General features: G+C 37.9%; 1 protein-coding gene across 1 annotated transcript in view; it reads left to right on the top strand.

The window, feature by feature from the left end:
* Positions 1 to 20,819, top strand: part of NIPAL2 (NIPA like domain containing 2) — a 79,688-nt gene that overhangs the window by 41,536 nt on the left and 17,333 nt on the right. The window contains exons 5-6 of the mRNA XM_081266717.1: positions 9,541 to 9,662; positions 18,138 to 18,234. Coding sequence (XP_081122843.1) covers positions 9,541 to 9,662; positions 18,138 to 18,234 — 219 coding nt within the window. The remainder of the gene's footprint in view (positions 1 to 9,540; positions 9,663 to 18,137; positions 18,235 to 20,819) is intronic.

Raw genomic sequence — 20,819 nt, 5'->3', positions numbered from 1 at the left:
ATGAAATCATTTGCGGAAGTCATAGGCAATCAGAAATAAGAATGACCAATGCCCAAGTTTCATAAATTAAAAAAGCAGATCCTATGTTGATTTTGTCATTTATCAAATGTCTTAAGGAAACATTGAATACTTTTATCTAACACCTGTTATCTTTTGTAGTGGGTGGTTAGTTACCAATTAAATTAATATGACTTAATGAGATAATATACATGGATATAGTGGAAAATTTGCTAATTGTCTTGAATATTGTTAGTAAAATGATAATTAGGGCTGAATCCCTGCCCTTAAATAATTTACAATTCATAATAAAATAAATACATAAAAGCTAGGTAGTGTGGCACAGCAGCTCAGGAGGCTGAGGCAGGAGGATCACAAGTTTAAAGCAGCCTCAGCAACTTAGTGAGGTCCTAAGCAATGTAGTGAGACCCTGTCTCAAAATAAAAAATAAGGGATGGGGATGTGGCTCAGTGGTTAAGCACCCCAGAGTTCAATACTGGTTACCAAAATAAACACACACACACACACACACACACACACACACACGTTTTTTAGAAGTAGAAAACAATGTATATCATAATGTCATGAGCCATTAGTTTAGATCTCAGCACTACTGACATCTCAGGCTCCCTAATTCTTTGCTGTAGGGAGATATTCACTGCATTGCTGGGTGTTTATCACCCTGCAGTCCTTTACCTACTAGATGTCTCTAGCACCCTCTACCCCACTTACCACAATCAAAAGTGTCTCTGGACATTATTAAGTGCCCCTAAAGGACACAATTATGCCAAATTGAGAACCACTAGGTTAGAATAAAGAGAAGTAATCTCTCTGAAGATCAGAGAGAATTTTTTATATCAACATTTAAATCAGTCCTGACTACTGAATAGGACAGGCATAGGCCATATCCAAGGAAATGAAGGGGGCACATAGAGGGACTAATGCAGGGAGCGTCCACAAAGGTACAGCAGTGGCAAAGTAAGTGTCTGTTTACTAACTGTACTATAACTGCTGCCTATAAGGATTAGGAGGAAAATAAGAAAAACTCATAACTATGGAAAAGGAAAAGATGGAAATATCAGTATGTACAGATGGTTTGCTTATGTACTTTAAAAAAAATCCAAGATTAACTAAACATTACTAAATACAATAAATTAACAAATTAAAGGATCTAATTAAATTCACTCTAATGGATTTGAATCTGGATTCAACTTCTGCTTTTTACTATATGACCAACCATATATAGATAAGTATTACTTCTCTAAGCCTCAGTTTGCTGACAAATACATAAAAATGTTTTGAAAATCAAATTGGATTATTCACATAAAAGCACTTTGAGAACTGTAAAACTCTCTCACTCTAATTGTTATAATTACTATGATCACCTTCATATCCAAGAGATTCCCAAGAGGTAATACTAAAACAATAAGAAATGGGGAAACACACACACACACACACACCAATAAAACAAAGTAAAACTTCAAATTAATTCTTTGATAATTTTTATATGTTAATAACAGCTAACAACTTTTGAACTTTTATTCTTGCCAGGTACTGTGTTGTGCTGTTCATGGATTATCTCATTTAAATGTAGGAACACCCCATTTCCAGAAGCAAAATTTGAAACTTAGGTTAAAGAGCCATCTAACTGGTGCATGATGGGCCAGTATTCTAACAGTGGCCACCTGATAAAACTGTAGCATAATGGTTTGGGGTGAGTCTCTAGCATCAGAGAACTGTTTGACTTTTTCAGAGTTAATAAATAAGTTATTTTCAGAGTTATTATTTTCAGAGTTAATAAAATAAGCTCTTATAAGCCTCAATTTCCTCATCTTTAAAATGAAGGTTAATATTACCTACCTCACAGGATTAAATTATGGCCTATTCCATAATAAGAACTCAAAATGTTAGCGGTTCCTGTTATTACTTTTACCACCAGTAGCAACCACCACTGTGCTCTGCGAGTTAATCAGAGGAATTGGAATATTTTTCTACCTTTAGTAGTCCAGGTAACATTTCCCAGAACTCTGGGAATTTTATCCCTTTCTAACTGAATGTTTTTGGAATATGGCTACATCACTTGTATCACATTTGTTTCATACAACAGTTAAAAGTGATCAGTTCTTGCCTTTTAATCAGTGGCATACAATAAAACAGGATTTAGTCACATATTCCACACATTTTCCTCTGACAAGCAATATCATAAGATCACTTTATACTTACAGAAGTCCAGGGAAGGACTTTTCCCCAACTGTATTCAGTAATGTGTTAAGTCAGTATATTTCCTTTGGACCTTTATTGCTGTTGCCTTGAGAAAATTAAGCTCTTTCTGTTAAAAGCAAAACATGCATTTTCCCCCTTTACAGGGTCTAAAACCAAACAGGGAAAAGAGTAGTTACTGGTGTTTCTTAAAGATTAACATATGAGCATGCTAAAAAATTAAATTGTCAAAATGTGAGAAGAAAAATCATTTATTTTTCCCTGCTTCAAGCAAATGAAAGTTTGTTTTTCACGATGGAACAAATAAAGATTTTGGGGCCATGTGGAAACAAGCTGAACTAATTTATTGCCAAATGTTGCTCTGTGGCTATGAAGCTTTTCACCACTAGCCTCAAAAAATGACCTCACAAAAGCTATGTCTGAAAGGAATCGCCAACTATTATTAACTCAATGACAAGCATTGGACTCTGCTCTGATTCTTAGTGGATTAATAATTTTAAATTATTTTAATGATTACTTTTCCTTTTTAAAAGCACCAGATTTTTCTCCCCTTTGACCAGCCAAAAACTATAGTATTTTCCTCTCTCTTCTCCCAGTCATCAAAAGTCTCAAACCTAATAGTCCGAGATCCTTGTTGATTTGAGCCCAGATAATGTCATCATAGAAATAAAAACTGCAGTCAACTAACTCATCAGCACTCCCCAAGAGACCAGGAACTGTATTACTTCAAGTCACCTACAAAGGGTTTCCCCAGATGGGAAGCCAAGGGATTAATAGCGAGGTGAAGGCCACCTCCTTCCTTCCTTCTCACACACCCGAGATCACTGTGGTTTGGATCCAGAATCTAGAAGAGTATTGCAGCCAAATGAAGCATCATTTCTAATGGGAAGGACAGATTGGACATTTTGGTTTCAGATACCTCAAGAATGGGAGCCTTTCTGATGGCAGAGCCAGGACCATTTGGATTCCCTGTATCACTGAGACTTCCCAGTCTAGGGTTCCTTCGAGGAGTCTGGAATGGCTGCATTTATTGGAGGGTGGGCCCAAATGTCTGGAGTTAAGCAGTCCAGTCTACTCTGTGACTTCTGGTATCCCAAAGAGCAGTGACTGGTTTCCTGTTAATCAAGGTACATATTTTGAGGACTGAAGGAATCAACCTTGTTTGGAGTGAGGTTCGTTGAATATTTTAAGACTCTGAAAGCTCCCAGAAGTCAGGTCAAGTTATAAAATAGGCAGTTAATACTACTTGGCATCCAACTGGGGAGTGAGTTCAAGATTCAAGGAGATTCCAGGTTTTAGTGAAAGGGAAAACTAGTCTCGAAAACAGGATGTAAATTGAGGAAGAAGTGTATATCATCGATCACTAGGCAAGTGCTGTACCACTGAGCTACACCCCCAGCCCTGCACATCAATCTTGAAGTGAAAGACACCCCACCCCCTGGGGGGTTGGAGGGGAATCAGCTCATTGGAGGTGCCAGCAAACAGCAGCACTAGGAGGAACCGGATTCTAGGCTTGGTTCCCTGTGAACACATTTGTACTTCATTCCTGTCCACAGGAGACTTTTGCAATAGGAGACCAGGCACCTCCTGAAACAAGGGCTGCATTCTCACAGCCAGGCCAGTTACAAGTCAGGTATTTCCCACAGTAGAAAATATTCCCTAAAGCACTACTTCAGGGAAATATAAATGGTCAAAAATGATTTGGAAATATGACAACCACATGCTCCTTACGCAATCCATGTGAACATCAACACATTAGGAGATCTGAGAGGTCTTCTAGTGAAAGAACTACTCAAATTCATTTAGCTCGCCTCTTCCCAAATAATATTTGACTCATTTGGGCCTTTTTTGGTGAGGCCTCCACCTTTTGAAAACTGGTTTCAGGGAACACCAATTTGGGAATGCTCTTCTAAATGAACATTAGAGCCCCCAAAATTATGTGAGACTAGTCAGGGACCCCAGAGACCTCTGCCGGGAGGAATCGTTTCCTTATTTCTGGCCTGTTGGTGATCTGTACAGTTGTGGGGGGCTCCACGCATTTAGACTACCATGTGAATGACAGTTTGAGCTTTCCATTCAGCAGCCCTAGCCCTTAATGCATACAAGAGGCAGTGGAATGAAACAGAAAACAGACTTCCTAGGTTCCGATCCAAGTTCTCAGCATATTAGTTGGAAAACCCCAAGCAAAATAGTTATTCTCTTTGTGACTCAGTTTCCTCATTTGTTAAATATAGATAGTAATAGTTTAAGATTATACATTAAATATCATGCATGTTGAATACTGTATGGCATATACAGTGCATGTTTTAATAATATAATTATATAATAGTAAACAATAGTCCTCCCCTTATCCAGTTTTACTTTCTGTGGTTTTAGTTACCCATAGTAAACTGAAATCTGAAAAATATTAAATGGACTCACCATCTCTAGCAATCAGAGAAATGCAAATCAAAACCACCCTAAGATACCATCTCACTCCAGTAAGATTGGCAGCCATTATGAAGTCAAACAACAATAAGTGTTGGCGGGGATGTGGGGAAAAGGGTACACTTGTACACTGCTGGTGGGGCTGCAAAATGGTGAGGCCAATTTGGAAAGCAGTATGGAGATTCCTGGGAAAGCTGGGAATGGATCCACCATTTGACCCAGCTATCGCACTTCTCAGACTATTCCCTGAGGACCTTAAAAGAGCGCACTATAGGGATACGGCTGCATCAATGATTATAGCGGCACAATTCACAATAGCTAGACTGTGGAACCAACCTATATGCCCCTCAATAGATGAATGGATAAAAAAAATGTGGCATCTATACACAATGGAGTATTATGCAGCACTAAGAAATTACAAAATCATAGAATTTGCAGGGAAATGGATGGCATTAGAGCAGATTATGCTAAGCGAAGCTAGCCAAGCCCTAAAAAACAAATGCCAAATGTCTGCTTTGATATAAAGAGAGCAACTAAGAACAGAACAGGAAGGAAGAGCATGAGGAAAAGACTACAGTAAACAAAGACGAATGGGGGGAGAGAAAGGGAGAGAGAAGGGAAAGCATATGGAAATGGTAGGAGACCTTCAATGATACATAAAATTATAAGAGGTTATGAGGGGCAAGGGGGAGGGAAAAAAGGGAGAGAATTGAACAACAGCAGAGGAGGTAGAGAGGGAAGATGGGAGGGGAGGGGAGGGTAGGGGGGATAGTAGGGGATAGGAAAGGTAGCAGAATACAACAGTCACTAATATGGCATTATGTAAAAATGTGAATATGTAACAGATGTGATTCTGCAATCTGTATTTGGGGTGAAAATGGGAGTTCAAAACCCAATTTGAGTCAAATGTATGAAAGATGATATATCATGAGCTATGTAATGTTTTAAATAATCAATAAAAAATATAAAAAAAATATTAAATGGAAAATTGCAGAAATAAACAATTCATAAGTTTTAAATAAATTTTATTAAAGCATATTGTAATTATTAGATTGTATTATTAGTTATTGTTGTTCATCTCTTACTTTGCCTAATTCATAAATTAAACTTTATTATAAGTAGGTAGACATAGGGAAAAAAGCAGCATACATAGGATTCAGTCCTATGTGAGATTTCAGGCACCAACTGGGGGCCTTAGCATGTATCAACTGTGGACAAGGGGGGACTACTATCATAGTTTTTCACAGATTTGTGGTAAGGATTAAATTAGAATATAGAATTGTGCTTATTAGTATTAGCTATATAGTTTCTATTATCATGCTTTAATATTATGCTGATCATAATAAAACAATCATGTTGGCCATACTTGCCGATGAAATCAATAGTTCTAAGAATATCACCTTAATAAAAAGGATTACCTTGCCTTAGTACATTCTCTCCCAGGATACCTAGTATACACCTACTGTAAATAGTAGGAATCTGCTTGTATACCTGTTTTACTTGTATACCTGTTTTGCACATAGGCCAAGTTTAAACAAGAAGGTTTCATTGCTTGTATATTCTGTCAAGCTAAATGTGAAATCTCCACTGTCAACTTTTAAGTAACTTGCATCATATTTGATCAGAAAACATAATTGCTGCAGGTTGGGATGTGAGGGAGAAAGATGAGTCACTTCCTTGAGTGGTGAGTAGTGTTCAGCTCCAGACGTGGACTCCCACCTGAAGTTTACCCACAGTGCCCAGCTGCTCTGTTTTGGGCCATCTCCAATATCCAGATCTTGGTGCTTCATACACCAGTTCCCAAGGTTAGCTGGGGGAGGAAACATAGTGCTGCAATATTTGCTTCTCTGTGTTCTGTTAATTAGATCATTTCCTTCATTGCAGTTCCTTTTAAGACCAATGGGGCAAAGTTTTCACTAAGCAGTCAGAAGATGCTCGATGATTCCTTCCTGTCCATACCTTCCACTGACTCCTTATAAACAGTTCCAGTGACAGTACCTGATCATCCTGAGATATATCATTAGGTATACTATTTTAGATTGATTTTAAGTTGAACTTAGATGGCCTTTAACTCATGGCAAACAGTCAACATCCCGAGGGAATTGATCCTAGGTCCTGTGTCGCATCAGGCCTCCAGGGGAGTTTCAAGCATATTCAGCTGCCCAGAACTGGCCTCTTGGGATCTAGAAGATATGATGACTTAATTCATACCTAGAGATCAGGGAGACTCATCCAGTTACAGCTGTATCAATAACTTGCTGGAGCTCTTCTGGCTAGCAAGTCGCAATGAAATTTGAATTTTTCAGAGACAGTTTCAGCTTTGATGAGACTTGCAGGAATCTAAGTCTTGACCATAATTGTAACCACTCCTGTGGGCCAGAAGCATATCTCTACTGCCTGCTTCTTTGGGATATTACATATCCATATCACTCTTTTGGGTAACAGGGCCAAAGAAGATAAACTAGCAAGTTTTCTAAGTTAGAAATCTGTGTCCTCCAAAAGAGTATTTATGGTTTCACTGAAATAAAAATAGCAGGAACTGACATTCCATGCCACTTTTAGTAAAATATAGAGATAGATAAACTTTAAGGAAATTTATTTAAGGAAGTACACATGACTATCTTCAACACTTTTAAGTACCTCTGAAAAATATGCACATGAGATAGTAAATTGCATTAAAAATGCAAATGGCACAAAATAAACAAGCATACAACTGTTAACAGCTATCTAGAACTGCTTTTGCAACTGTCAGGAGTAGCTGAAATTAAAATTATCAAGAAAAAGAATGGGTTTAGTAGAGTTACTAGACTCACAGTGATGTGAGGCTCAAGTGAAATAATGTTATGTAAAAAGTGACTTTGAAAGTATAATTGCAAAATCATCAGCCTTTTTGTTTTTAGTTTCAGAATGCAATGAAGACATATTGATAGAGATGTGCACAGACACAGATGTAAATCAAAGATAATATTGAGGAAAACTAAGTTAAATACTACTACCATCATATCATATAATGGAATACTATGTAAACCTCAAAGAATGAGACTGCCCTGCATCTCCTCCAAGGTTTTCTGTTAAGTGGGGAAAAAACAAAAAAGCAAGATGCAAAACAATTTCTATAATATGCTATCATTTGTATAAAACGACAAAACTCATGCGCACTCACTCACATATGCATAAAACATCTCTGAAAAGAAAACCTAAGGACCCAGTGGTGGTGGTTAATGTTGGGGAGGGAAACTGGTGGCCTCAGGGTATAGGAGAGATTTAACTTTTCACTGATCACCTTCATTGTATCTGGAATTTTGTACCATATACCTGTGTTACCAACTCAGAATGAAATTAAAACAGGAAAGTTTATTGATGCTAGATTCTGTTAGAGGAGACAAATCTGGTAGAGGAGCTTAATATAAATAAGAAATATAGATTTCCCAAAAGAAACAGTTGGAAGTCTCTGAGACTGATTAAAGTGTATTTTTTAATTAAATTGATTGATTCTACTTTACCAAGTTTAGAAAATTGTTTTTTTAAAAAAATCTCTTTCTTCTTCGAGCTTAATTTGGAATAATTATCTTATATAATCTTTTTTTTTCTTTCAAAGAAAGAACATAACTGACCAATAACTTTTCTCCAGGTTCTTGTGTATGGCTTTTATTAGTTTGCTTTTATTACAATATTTAATAATGTATATTTCTTTATTCCAAAAGTTCTCATTAGAAATAGCTTTAAAAATTATGTATCTAATCTCTGTCTTCACAAAGTATTACATAAAAAATTAGAGAAAACTTATTTGTAGCTTCTATTTTTAGCTTCTACAAATAAGTGTTGTCTAACTTGCATGAAAAAAAATCAAACACTGTTCTCAGAAACTGGAGTTCAAAACCTAAATCATGTGGTTAAGAGAAATGAGAAATTAGTGCCTTCAAAATATTAGATTTTATACACAAACCAAATTGTCTCGGGTTAGAATCAATGCTGCCTGTAAATTATTTCCACAGTGTCAAATCTCAGTGATAAAACAAGCTGAATTGTTTGTAGGTGTACTGAAAAAAAATATACTGCTTTTATCAGTTTTTCTTAGGTGGCTATTTATTTTAAAAGAAGAAAGGAAGGAAGGAAGGAAGGGAGGGAGGGAGGGAGGGAAAGAAAAGAAAAGAAAGCTGTTTTCAGTGTTATTGGAAAGGACAAGTCCTCCGCCTCCTCCAGCAGCCACCCCTCCCATGCCACTCTCTCTCCTCTATCGTGTTAAGTGATGCTGAGGAACACACTCCTGTCATTGGGTTGATGATGCGATGAATTTTTACTAAGCTAACCTTGCAACCTTCAGTCCTAAATTAGAATAATTAAAATTCAGCAGCAACGTCAGCAGCCCTGTTGTTATTCCTGCTGAACCAACTCCAATAGATGACAGTGATTAAGGCACTCATTTTACCGGAGTCTCACAATGTGAAATCACTAGGGCGAGTGTCTCTGGGGCTCCAGAGATGCTCAAGTGCAGGGCAGGTCATCATGTGGTGGACTTGCCTGTCCTCTGGGCTCTGAGATCTAGAGTAGGTGGATGGAGGTGAGATGTGTTTTCCCATGCGCATGTGCACATGTTCTGACCTTCTCTACCTTTGAGAAAAGCTCCAGAGAGGCCAAGACTCATCTGAAACAACAGAGAAGAACCAGAAGTTATTTTCTGGCCCATCCAATCCCTGGATTTGATGCCCCTGTAAAGGTCATGCTGTTTGGTGAACATGTGATGTTACAGGATGGCTTGATGAATCATATTTTTAATAGAGAGGGGCTGCCAGCACTTTTACAAGTAATGCTCTGTCTCTAGGTAATGTCTGAGTCAACAAAAAAGTTTTAAGTGTCCCTTTTCAGTTGGCTTTGTCTTTTCTGTTTTATTTAAAGGTATGACATTCGCATTTGCAGGAACATATTTATTGGTGAATTTTGCTCCAAATATAACTCAGGCTGTCTCAGCAAGAACAATACAGTATTACTTTGTTGGCTGGCAGTTCCTGGTCTATGTGGTAAGAATTCTAAAATTCCACTATTCCTAAAGTGATACTATCTAGACCACTGATGTCTGCAGATGTTGGAGAGCTGGTACGACTTTTTCTTCTCAGCATTAGAAACATATTGAAATTAAAATCTTTTTGAGCATTACCAAAGTATTTGAAATATTAAATCAGCAGTAGAAGCATCTTCCAAGAAGTCCTCATTTATCACTGCAACAGGTTGTTTGAGATGAGCAGGTATGATCCCGAGAGACATGTAAAGAAAACATGAAAACAGCTGATACAGGTATTTGAAGCTATTAATTGGGGTGCTTTATTTGATACAGTGATTGTTATCAGGTGATTGTAAAGAGAGAACATGATTGAAATGGTTAATATGTAGCTTGTTACAGACTAAGATTGGAGAATAAAAATACTCTAGAACAGGAAGGTAGTAAGAAGAAAACTGAGACAGTCTTGCTGAGCATTTAACCATGATTTGGATTGGTAAAATAATTGTGAATTCAATAAATAGAATCAAAGCATAAAGGCAAGGTATGGTCTAATGACCTCAAAAAGCTGGGTGGTATACTCCTCTGCTTTTAAAACGAGTAAAAAGTGTGATCCTAGTTTATATGCCTAGTATTTAAAAGTGTGACCTTGGCATTTGCAGGAATATGTTTACTAGTTTTGATCTAAGTGTAATTCAGGGTAATACAGCAGCAATTCCTAGTCTATGAATTCTATGTATCTTAGTATCTCTGACATATAATTTGGACCCCTGGGACAAATATTCTTAGGTTTTTCCTATAAAGACCTATCTATAGGAAAGACCTCTTTACCCCTTTCACTTTTACTTTCTCTTACTCTATAAGGATACTTAACTTTCTCTGTTTTCAAAAAAAAATTCTTCATACACTACACACCCTTTACAATATTTCCTATTTGCCTTCTTCCCTTCACCACCAAAAGATGCTTTCAGATAGTCTGTCTACTCTTGCCAACCCTGTCCACTCTCTTAGATCCCATTCGCTCCTCTCCTTACAATCTAGTAGATCACTCCCATATCTTGCCAAATGGAATTGCTTTTTTTGCTCCTGACACTTCTTGAACTTTGTGCAGCATCTGCTGTCTGCCCATCATCTTCTAGAATCCCCTCTGTTAGGGTCTGTAAACAAGTCAGGATGGCGCCTGGCATTTTGCCAGAGGGAGTGGTTTGTGAAGTAACGCCAGCGAGCCATTAAGTGTGGACATTCCTTATTGGTTGACTGCTGTATCTAGTTTATGTTAATTAAGATAAGCTGTGTGGAATGTATATATACCCCTCCTGTCCTACAATAAACGGCTCCCACTCCTGCTGTATCAATGTACACAAGTTGCTTGTCACCCCCCAGTTATTTTGCTGCAGCCGGACTGTGGCACCCCTCCTTCCAAATCCAGACATACCTGTCCTTCCCAGGCCTCTCCTAAGCTCCAGCCTTATGTTCTCTTCTGTCCACTTATTACTCATCCCTGTTTGGATATTTGGTTTCTCAAATGTAAGTTATCTGAAATTGAACTGATGCCTTTCCCCACAAAACTCTCTCACTCCAATATTTTGTGTGTCTGCTTCCAATACTGGAAGTCTGAGCTACACATAACTTCTCCCACATCTTTACTCCCCACTCTACCTCTCATCCTATTGGATGTTTTAAAGTTTCTTGAACTTGACCCTTCTTTTATATTCCCATTGCCTTTGCATCAGTTCAGGCTTTCATCATCCCTTGCTCAGACATCCCTTGTCTGTCCCCTTGTTGCTCATCCTCAACACTGTGACTGGAAATATTCTCCTACAAGAGAGATCTGCTCAGTTAGTGCACTTCAGCCTCATAATGCAGTGCCACTGTGTCTGTGGTTCCCTCTGCCAGCAGAGTCCTAGCTCCTTGGAACCCTGTCTCCATGCCCTTGCAACTCCCTCCAAACTTGCCCTCATGGGCACAGCTCAGATGGGGCATCTTCTGTTAAAAAGCATAGTTTCTCCATTTTCTGGGCTCTCTGTATGACACATTATGTTTTAATCACCTATTTTCCTTTCTGTTCTATTCCAGTAGACCATGCACACCCTCAGGGAAGAATCATTATTGGTCAATAAATTAGTCAGCTGTCAGTCATAATGCTCTGCCTATTGAAACACCTGTTCTTGATATGTTATGGCTCTGATTTTCATTCTCATGACTTTATTTTTTCCCTAGCTCTGTCACCTCTTACCTCCTCCCGCAGCCCCTGTCCCCAACCCCAACCTTTAGGATTGGGCTTCCCAACTCAGATTAGCCTTCCCGAGGTCATTCGTACATCGTGCCTTCCCCCACCCATTCATTTTCCTGCCTGTCCACCAAACTCAGTTCTTTATCAGATTTCATCGATCAGCTATACACACTAGAAGTTTTAATCCCTGTGATTTACTTCTGTTCTTTAAACTTTGTTGAATGTTTCATGACAGTCCAGACTTGAAGTCCTACCAACACATTACTATTTTCTGCCTACAGGCAAAACAATCTTTATCCAGTAAGAAAAGAGTGACATAACCTGTGATCAGAAAATTAATAGCCTGAGCTGAATCCTTTGGAGATTAAAGAATAAAGATCAAGTCTTATTTCTGAAATAAACTGCATTGCTTCATGATGATGTATCTTGTGTTAACACCAGAGAAAATATTTGAAAAGAACAAAGCCACTTTTTATTAAACCTTATATTTCCACAAAAATACTCTGAAATTAATTAAACTTTGTCATTTTCCAGAGTCAACTCTTAAATTCATTCATTTATTTATTCACTCATCCATTCAACTGACTAGACACCTTGGTTACAGAGAGGAATTCCTATAGCAGAAATTTTACAGTACCAGGATAGATCCACCCTTCAGTAAAATTGTATAATTATAAGACAGTATATTTGAAAGAAAATGCCACACAGGAAAAAGAAAGGTAGCTAAATCTAGGTATTTATAAAATAGCATAAAATAAGTTTTAATATGGAATAGCTCTGGATTTTGGATTAAACTTTAAGGGTAATAGATTCATGTAATAGTAATGTAGAATTTAATCCATTATATGGTTTTTTTCTCTGAAGACTCTGGGGGTGATTAGCTATATACAGAGATCTTAAGATTTAAATCTGTTAAACATCTAAGTAATTAACATTTAATCATCAGTTATGACAGATTCTGTACTCTTTCTGCAAAGTATGACTGCAAAGATCATAATTACGCAATTGAGACTACTCTTTGACAAATCATTCATCTGTTTATGTAATTACACTGCATGTAAATACAGCACCAGAATTGCTTTTCAGGACTGATCAACTAACTTACAAAATGAATAAAAATATTTGATATTTTAATAAGCTTTGCACTCCTCAAAACAGGGATTGTAAATGGTATTACAGGCAGGGTCATACCATCCCTTACCTTACGTGTTGCCTGACAGATGGGTGTCTGTTTTACCTTCCAGGTTTCCACTAAGTGGAAACCTCGCAGCCACAGGGCCCAGGAGCTCTAATCAAGCATTCTTTTGCAAGAGGATTTGAGCAGCCTGGTGTCAGCTAGCAGCAGAAGAATGAAGTGCCCTTTTTTCACCCACTAACATAACCTCTCCCCACCTGTCTGCCTCAGATGGGTAGCTCCCCTCATTGATACTTGCCAAAAATAAAAAATGAGTGTGGATTCAAGGCCAGACTGGCTTAGAGAGATATGGCGTTACAGGTCCCTCTGTGGAATCCATCATCTCTGTCAGCAGATTAAAAGCCAGAAGTCCTTGAGGAAAGAGATAGGTTTAATTTTGTTAGTCCTGTGCACCCTAAGTTTATTTGACCAAGGAGCCCTTTTCTGAAGGACCTTTTTGAGTAATTCGTGTTCACATGTTCTGCAGAGTCCACGTGAGGAAATGTAGCCCCAAGCCCCAATTACTTCATGTTCTTTGGCAGGCTTCATCATGGCCATTTTGCCCACCCAGATTTTCCAACAGACTATTCAAATAGAAACCTCTGTCATGAACATAAAATCCTTCACAAAATAATCTGCATGGTGCTCATTTTAGCTCCTCCAGACAAAAAATTAAATCAGCTGAAGCAAAAGCCAAACCTGTCATTTGGGGTAATCCTATTCCTCAGAGCTGATTGTTAAGTCAACCTTTCTGGCAAAGCTCCTTCACAACCCACTGTCAGGTGTTTAAAACCTGAAGGGCAAAAGCTGCATGTTTTTATAAGACATGCGGTTGTCTCTTGCCTGATGTTTCTTTGCTTTATTTTCTGGATGCAAATAGTACTCGTGTGTCTGCACCATTAGACATTTCTGCAGCTCAGTAGACCATGCTCATGGAGCAGCTGAGCACTGTGCATAGCTCCGACTACAGTCTTATGTTTTATCTGCCTAATGATCCTATACTTGGGGCACTATTATCCTCTACGTCTCACAGAGGGGTAAGCTGAGGCTTAGAGAGATCCAGTAACTTGCCCAAGGTCACATAAATATGAAATTGGAGAGCCAGAATTCAAAACCAAGTTGTCCTCCTCTTGGGGGGAGGTGGGGACACATTCAAACACACTTCTCTAAACACCTCTCTATGCAGAATTAATAAAACTGATTACCAAGGACCAAGTCTTTGTCCAAACTTGGCCTAGGAGAGAACTTGCAAGGCCCATTCTTCTTGGACAAAGGTGCTGCATCAAAGGGCTATGCTTCCAAGAAAAATCTTGGTAAGAGAAAAGGAGGTAAACTCGTGCTTGGATTTTTATACTGGAAGTGGAGCATCCAACAAGGAAATTGTGTCTGCCTTTTCCACTTCACTCCTGAATAGCCAGAGCCCTTTAAGCCACTAAAAACAGGGTGACTGGTGCCTCTAAGTCTAAATAGACTAGAGAACCAATCCAGAAAACCCAAAATCAATGTAGAAAATTCCTCCCAAAGATTCCATTCCTTGCCGGGCATGTTAGCACACACCTGTCATCCCAGCAGCTCAGGAGGCTGAGGCAGGAGGATCACAAGTTCAAAGTCAGCCCAGCAAAAATGAGGAGCTAAGCAACTCAGTGAGACCCTATCTCTAAATAAAATACAAAATAGGGCTGGGGATGTGGCTCAGTGGTCAAGGGTCCCTGAGTTCAATCCCTAGTACCCAAGGGGGAAAAAAATCATTCCTTTGGAAAGATTTCAGGTAACAGAACCTGAATTTGTTTTCTATTATTCTATAACAAATTGTCACAAACTTAGTGGCTTAAAATAACACAAATTTATGACTGTAGTTTTCTAGGTCAGAAGTCTTACTCAGATCTTGCTAGGCTAGCTATGCTCCCTGCCAGAGCCTCCAAGGGAGAATCTGACTCCTTGCCTTTCCCAGCTTAGAGTCACCAGTGTTCCTTGGCTCCCATCTTTCCTATGTGGCAGCTGTCTGCTGCAGCTGGGAAGCTTCTCTTCTTTTACAGACTTGTGTAATCATGTTGTATCCTTAAATCATCCAGGATCATCTCCCCACCTCGAGTTCCATAACCTTAACCACATCTGCCAAGCCCCTTTCCATGTAATATCATGTAGCCAAAATAATAATAATAATAATAATATCATGTGGCCACAGGTTTTGGAGATTAGGACATGGACTTCTTTGAGGAGCCGTTATGCTGCCTACTGGGGCAGCATCCACTTAACCCCTGACCCTCAATTTCCTCACCTGTAAAGTGGGGATAACTATAGTTTCTACCTCCTAAAGAGGTTGTCAGGATGCCATGAATTAGTACAAATAGAGAAAAGTGTGCAGCATGCAGTGGGCACACAGTAGGATCTGTTGTTATTTCTAACCTCAGAGATAGCAGTCAGCAGTGCAGCCTCTTCTTGGGGCACAGCAACCTGTGACATTCCAGCTTCATTAATATTGATATTTTAGAGGAAAAAAGTTATATAAAAAGAATAAACATTAATTCATACTTCTTGAATATTTTATTCCTGAGACCTGTGATCCCTTGGCACAAGGTGGAACCCAAGTCAACTATAGTCATTCTGTGAATAATGAGAACTCATGTTTTATGTTTCTGAAGTCATAGAGATGAAATTTGCAAAAAAAAAAAAAAAAAAAAAAAGGTCATACATGATCTTTAGAGCTTGGAACCATTACCCTCATTACCCACCCACCCCCAAAAATTAATAGCTGGAGTGCAACTAGATGTAGCTCCCATGCTCCATGCTTTATTTAGTGCAAGAAGAGCTTTCTGGCCTCCAGCAACGAATACAGCACTGCTGGGAACAATCTGTGATTGCATCCGTGGGAAATGGAAGCCTGTGCTTGGGGACACCAAGCCAAGAGGAGCCTGTTAACTGGTGGTGAGGTACACAGCGATTGGGACACCCAGTGTTTTGATGGCCGCTGTAGGGAAGGCAAAGAGATGGCACTCTAATAGCTTTTGTAGCACCACTCAATTGAATTAAAGGCCTGGCAAATGAGTCCTACAAAAAAAGAAAAATAGTGAAAATAATTGGCTTACTTTATCAGGGGGAGAAAAGTCCAAAGGATGATCTAATCTTCCATATTAGATGAGAAGCTTTTTAGAATGAGTAAGATATGGTCCTGTGGCTTCCCATGCCCACAGAGGATTAAAGGAAAACACAAATCACCAAGCAAAACTTTGAATTCAAACAATTAGATTTATTAGATTTAGATTTGTTTAGATTTAGAGAGGGCTCTGCCAGTAAAATGCAATCCTCTCCAGCGATTTTTAAGTAAAAATTCAATGATGTACTTGTCTGTTTTCAGAAATTTAAGACTTCACACTTGATTTCAGTCCAGAGATCCCATCCCTTATCAAAAAAATAATAATAGCCTGGCTTCTGGTTATCCTAAGGGCTACAAAAAAATGTTTTTAGTATTAAAACGAATATAAAACAGAATTTCAGAATTACACTGGAGTTTTCTTAAGGGTAGGAAAATTTTAGAATTTCAGTTACTACTTATGGAACACTGTTTATCAGACAGTGCTCTCTTTATTTGGCAAGTTGTTTATAATAGATATAAGGTATAATTTATTTATTAATTTCATAAACATTTATTACGAGACTGTGTACTAGGCACTAGACATAGAGTGGCAAACAGAACAGAAAAGGTCCTTTTCATTGAGCTGGCAGTCTAGTGGGAGAGACAGACAAGAAACATAGAGTATATGAACAAGAAAAGCACCAGGCAATGACATATTGGCCACAGCAACCTAAAACTGTGGGTGTGGCAGGATGACTGACTGGCTCTTTTAGATCAGAGTAGTCAGGAAAGACCGCTCAGAGGAGGTGACATTCTAGCTGAGAGCTAAGAAGAAGCCATCATGCAAAGATCAAGGAAAAGAGTGTTTTTGGCAGACAATAGTACAAAGGCCCAACGGCAGGAGAAATCTGAGGACTGCGGAGAACAAGGAATGAAGGAAAGGAGGGAGGGATGAGCAAAACGGACAAAGAAAAATAGGGGAAAAAGAAAACAAGGGCCCTTCTGACCGGCCTTTGCGGACCATCCCAAAGCAAGTGGTACAAACTTGGGTCCAAAAAGTTGTTTGGGTCTTTGTGATCCAGTAAAGAATTTGGATCTTAATCTACATGGGATAGAAAAAAAAAAAGAAGTTTAAGCAAAGGAATGACTGGATCAATTTTTATTTTTACTTCCTGGATCATCCTGGATGAATTTCATTAGCATAATGCAGAGTGAAAAAGCAAGCAAGGGAAATAATCCCACATGGATAAAATCCAAGCACATGTGAAAATAAACATGGTCTTTGGGAATATGTAAAAATGTGGTAAACAAGAAAGAAAGCAAAGGGTAAATGCAAAGTGCAGTACAGTGGTTCCTGGGCAGAAGCACGTGATTTCTTGACATATTGCTACATATATCCAAAGTGTATATCATACATATTCTCCTCTGCAAATTAAATATTTCATTATCCCAATCACATGTTTAAATGATTCTTCTAGCTGCCGAATGGCTGGCTTGTTGAGAAGCAAGAGTAAGATCAGAGACAAGTTAGGATATTATTACAATAGTCCAGGGAGAACATGGCAGAGGGTGAAGGACGGCAGAGGAAGGAGTTTTTGGGTTGTACAGCAGAACATATGGTGAGGTCATTGACCATATGGGCAAAGGCCCCAGGAGGAACAAGTTGGAAAGTAGGGAAATCAAGATTTAAGTGTTGCCCATGTCCATGTGGTGTACCTACTAAACACACCTGTGGACACGTCTAGTAGTCTCAGTAAGGTGAGGCCTAGAGAGCTAGGTTTGGGTGTCTCTGGTGGATTGACCGTGTGAAAGCTCTGGATCTGGATGGCTGAGCTCCTTATATTGTTCTAGATTTATAATTGTCCCTGGGAACTTCAGTCACCCTCAGCGCTCATGGAAACTGTTGGGAAATCAAAAAGAGAAAGAAAATTTTAAATTTTTTTTTAAAGGAAAGAAGTGTGGCATTGTGAAGATTTTGCATAGAATAACTTGCTCTTGTTTTTTTTTTCATTTCTAGATTTTAGAAATATTAATTTTCTGCATTCTCCTATATTTCCTTAAAAGAAAAGGAATGACGCATATGGTGATTCTGCTTACTCTGGTGGCACTTTTAGGTAAGGGAATATATTGTGTTCTTATTCTAATTAGTCCATGTTAAGTCATAAATGAAGCTTGAAGGGAATATTTGAGCATTCTGTTTCTTTCTGACTGTTTCTATTTTTCAACTCTGACCTATAGGAAGAAGTTGAGTCTAAACTATTCAGATTATACTTTGCATGCCCATTATACTCAGTTGGGACATGTTTAATTCTTGACAAAATACACTTATGGACTTTTACTCCTTGGTAATTTTATGTACTCTATAAAAATTTGCAAATTGTTTTGAAGCAAATAATTGAAAAAGATTTTTAAAATAAACTAATAAACTTAATTTAAACTTTAAGTTAACAAGATCTGTCCTGTTTACATATTTTTAAAAACTTTAAAATGTGGCTAAAATGAAGCATAAACATAAGCAGTATGATTTTGTTAAATACCATATTTCTTTTATTCATTGTTTGCCAACCCTTTTACTTCTTTTACCAGAGACTTCTTACAGGATTTGAAATCTGATACTTAGATAACCCACTATATTTTCATATATTGTCCCTCCTTTCTCCCTCTTCCCCCACCCCACACACTCATATATACCAACACAAGGAGATATTGCTAAACATTTGGGAAATTCCCTTTTCAATTTTTTTAAACATTTATTTTTTAGTTGTATTTGGACACAATACCTTTATTTATTTTTATGTAGTGCTGAGGATTGAACCCAGGGTGCACACATGCTAGGCGAGTGATCTACCGCTGCCTCAACCCCAGCCCCCCTTTTCAAAATTTTATTTATAACCCTTCATTAACCTCTTCTTTACCAATAAGATGATCCATATGTTATGTATTGTTTTCTATGACTGTAGATTATACTTATACCATTGGACAAGCTGTAGCCCCATGTAAATTAGGTACTGGGGTTTTCATTTTTCTATCTCATCAACTAGTTTTTTTACTTTGTATTGGAGGATTTGTGTTTAAGATAGTTACTTTTAGAAATGAATTCAAGTATGGTATTAATCAAGGGAACTTTATATTTCTTTCTTTCCAAATTACCAGGTAGGGAAAACAAAAGCAAATAACAAAAATAAAATGTATATTGTATAGGAAAATATTGAAAATAAAGTAAATTTTAAATAGGACATAAAATTAGAAAATTATCAATCATGAGCATAAATGTAAATGGCATAAGTTTACATAGTTAAAAAAGAAAGATTCTCAAATTGAACTTTAGAGAAACTCTCAAATGGATATTGAAAAAGATTCTGAAATTGGATTCAGCCATTTGCCTGGGTACAGCTCTTTGAGAGTTATCGAAATAACTACCAATCAGGCCTCTAGGGTGCTTCCTTCACTGATCTCTCTTCCTCCAACCCTACCCCTGCCATGACTAGCCACTAAACTTTAATGCAGGGGGCCTCAAACCCCCACCTTTTCCCATTGGTCTTATTGGTTGTTAAATATTTTGGCTGTGTACATCAATTTTATCTAAAGCAAGGTAACTCAGGTTGAAAACAGAAGAAAGGGATTAGGATATTACTAAGTTAAAATCAAGGGCTGGGATTGTGGCTCAGTGCAGAGCACTTGCCTCCCACGTATGAGGCACTGGGTTCAATCCTCAACTCCACATAAAAATTAATAAATAAAATAAAGGTATTGTGTCTATCTACAACTAAAATATGTGTGTGTGTGTATAAAATCAAGATGGAAAACATTAAATGTGACAAATGGGGGTAATCAATCAGTTCAGAAGAACATCATACATAATATCCTAAGGAAAATCTGCAGAAAGATGCAAAAATGTATAAATAGAAATATAAGGGGAAAAGAGACTTAGCTCATGGACTTAAAGTCATATTAGAATCTCTAATATTGAACTCCAAATCCTGGAAACAGAGAATATGCCTTCTTTCCACTGCCTGTGTATCATTTACAAAAGTTGATTATGTAATTGGCCACACACAAAATAATCCTTGATCAATTCCAGGAAGTTGAAAGAATACAGACCACATTCTCATGTCACAGTAAAATAAAAACAGAAAATAATAACAAAAATAAAAACCAGTAAAACCTTCCCACCTGGAAATGTTAAAAGTACTCTTAGGGTTGGGGTTGTGGCTCAGCGGTAGAGCCCTTGCCTAGCATGTGCGAGGTCCTGGGTTCGATCCTCAGCACCACGTAAGAAAATAAATAAAATAAAGGTATTGTGTACAACTACAACTAAAAAATAAATATTAAAAAAATACTCTTAAACTGAAGCTGGGCAAGGCAAGATTTAATTGTAGCACATACTTTTTAAATTACTATGCAAACACTTAATATTTAAACTGTAGTTAATGACTAATGCTGTATTCAGAGGAAATTAATTGCTTTTGATGTAAATCAAAGCATTCAGCTCAAGAAGTTAGAAAAAAACACTGAAATAAAGCTAAGGAAGGCAGAAGGGAACAACTGATAAAGACCAAAATGGATGAAATAGAAAACAGAAAAGCAATGAATTGAAAAATACACCCCAGAACAAGTTCTTAAAAGACAACTAAAAATAGATCCTCCATCAAGAAAAAAAATCACAGATACTCAAAAATAGAAATGAGAGATGAATGGA

Source organism: Spermophilus citellus (assembly GCF_964194105.1).
Source record: "Spermophilus citellus genome assembly, chromosome: 14".
NCBI classification, from domain to species: Eukaryota; Metazoa; Chordata; class Mammalia; order Rodentia; family Sciuridae; genus Spermophilus; species Spermophilus citellus.
The sequence above is the reverse complement of the archived record's forward strand: the minus strand, read 5'-3'. Positions and strand labels throughout refer to the sequence as shown.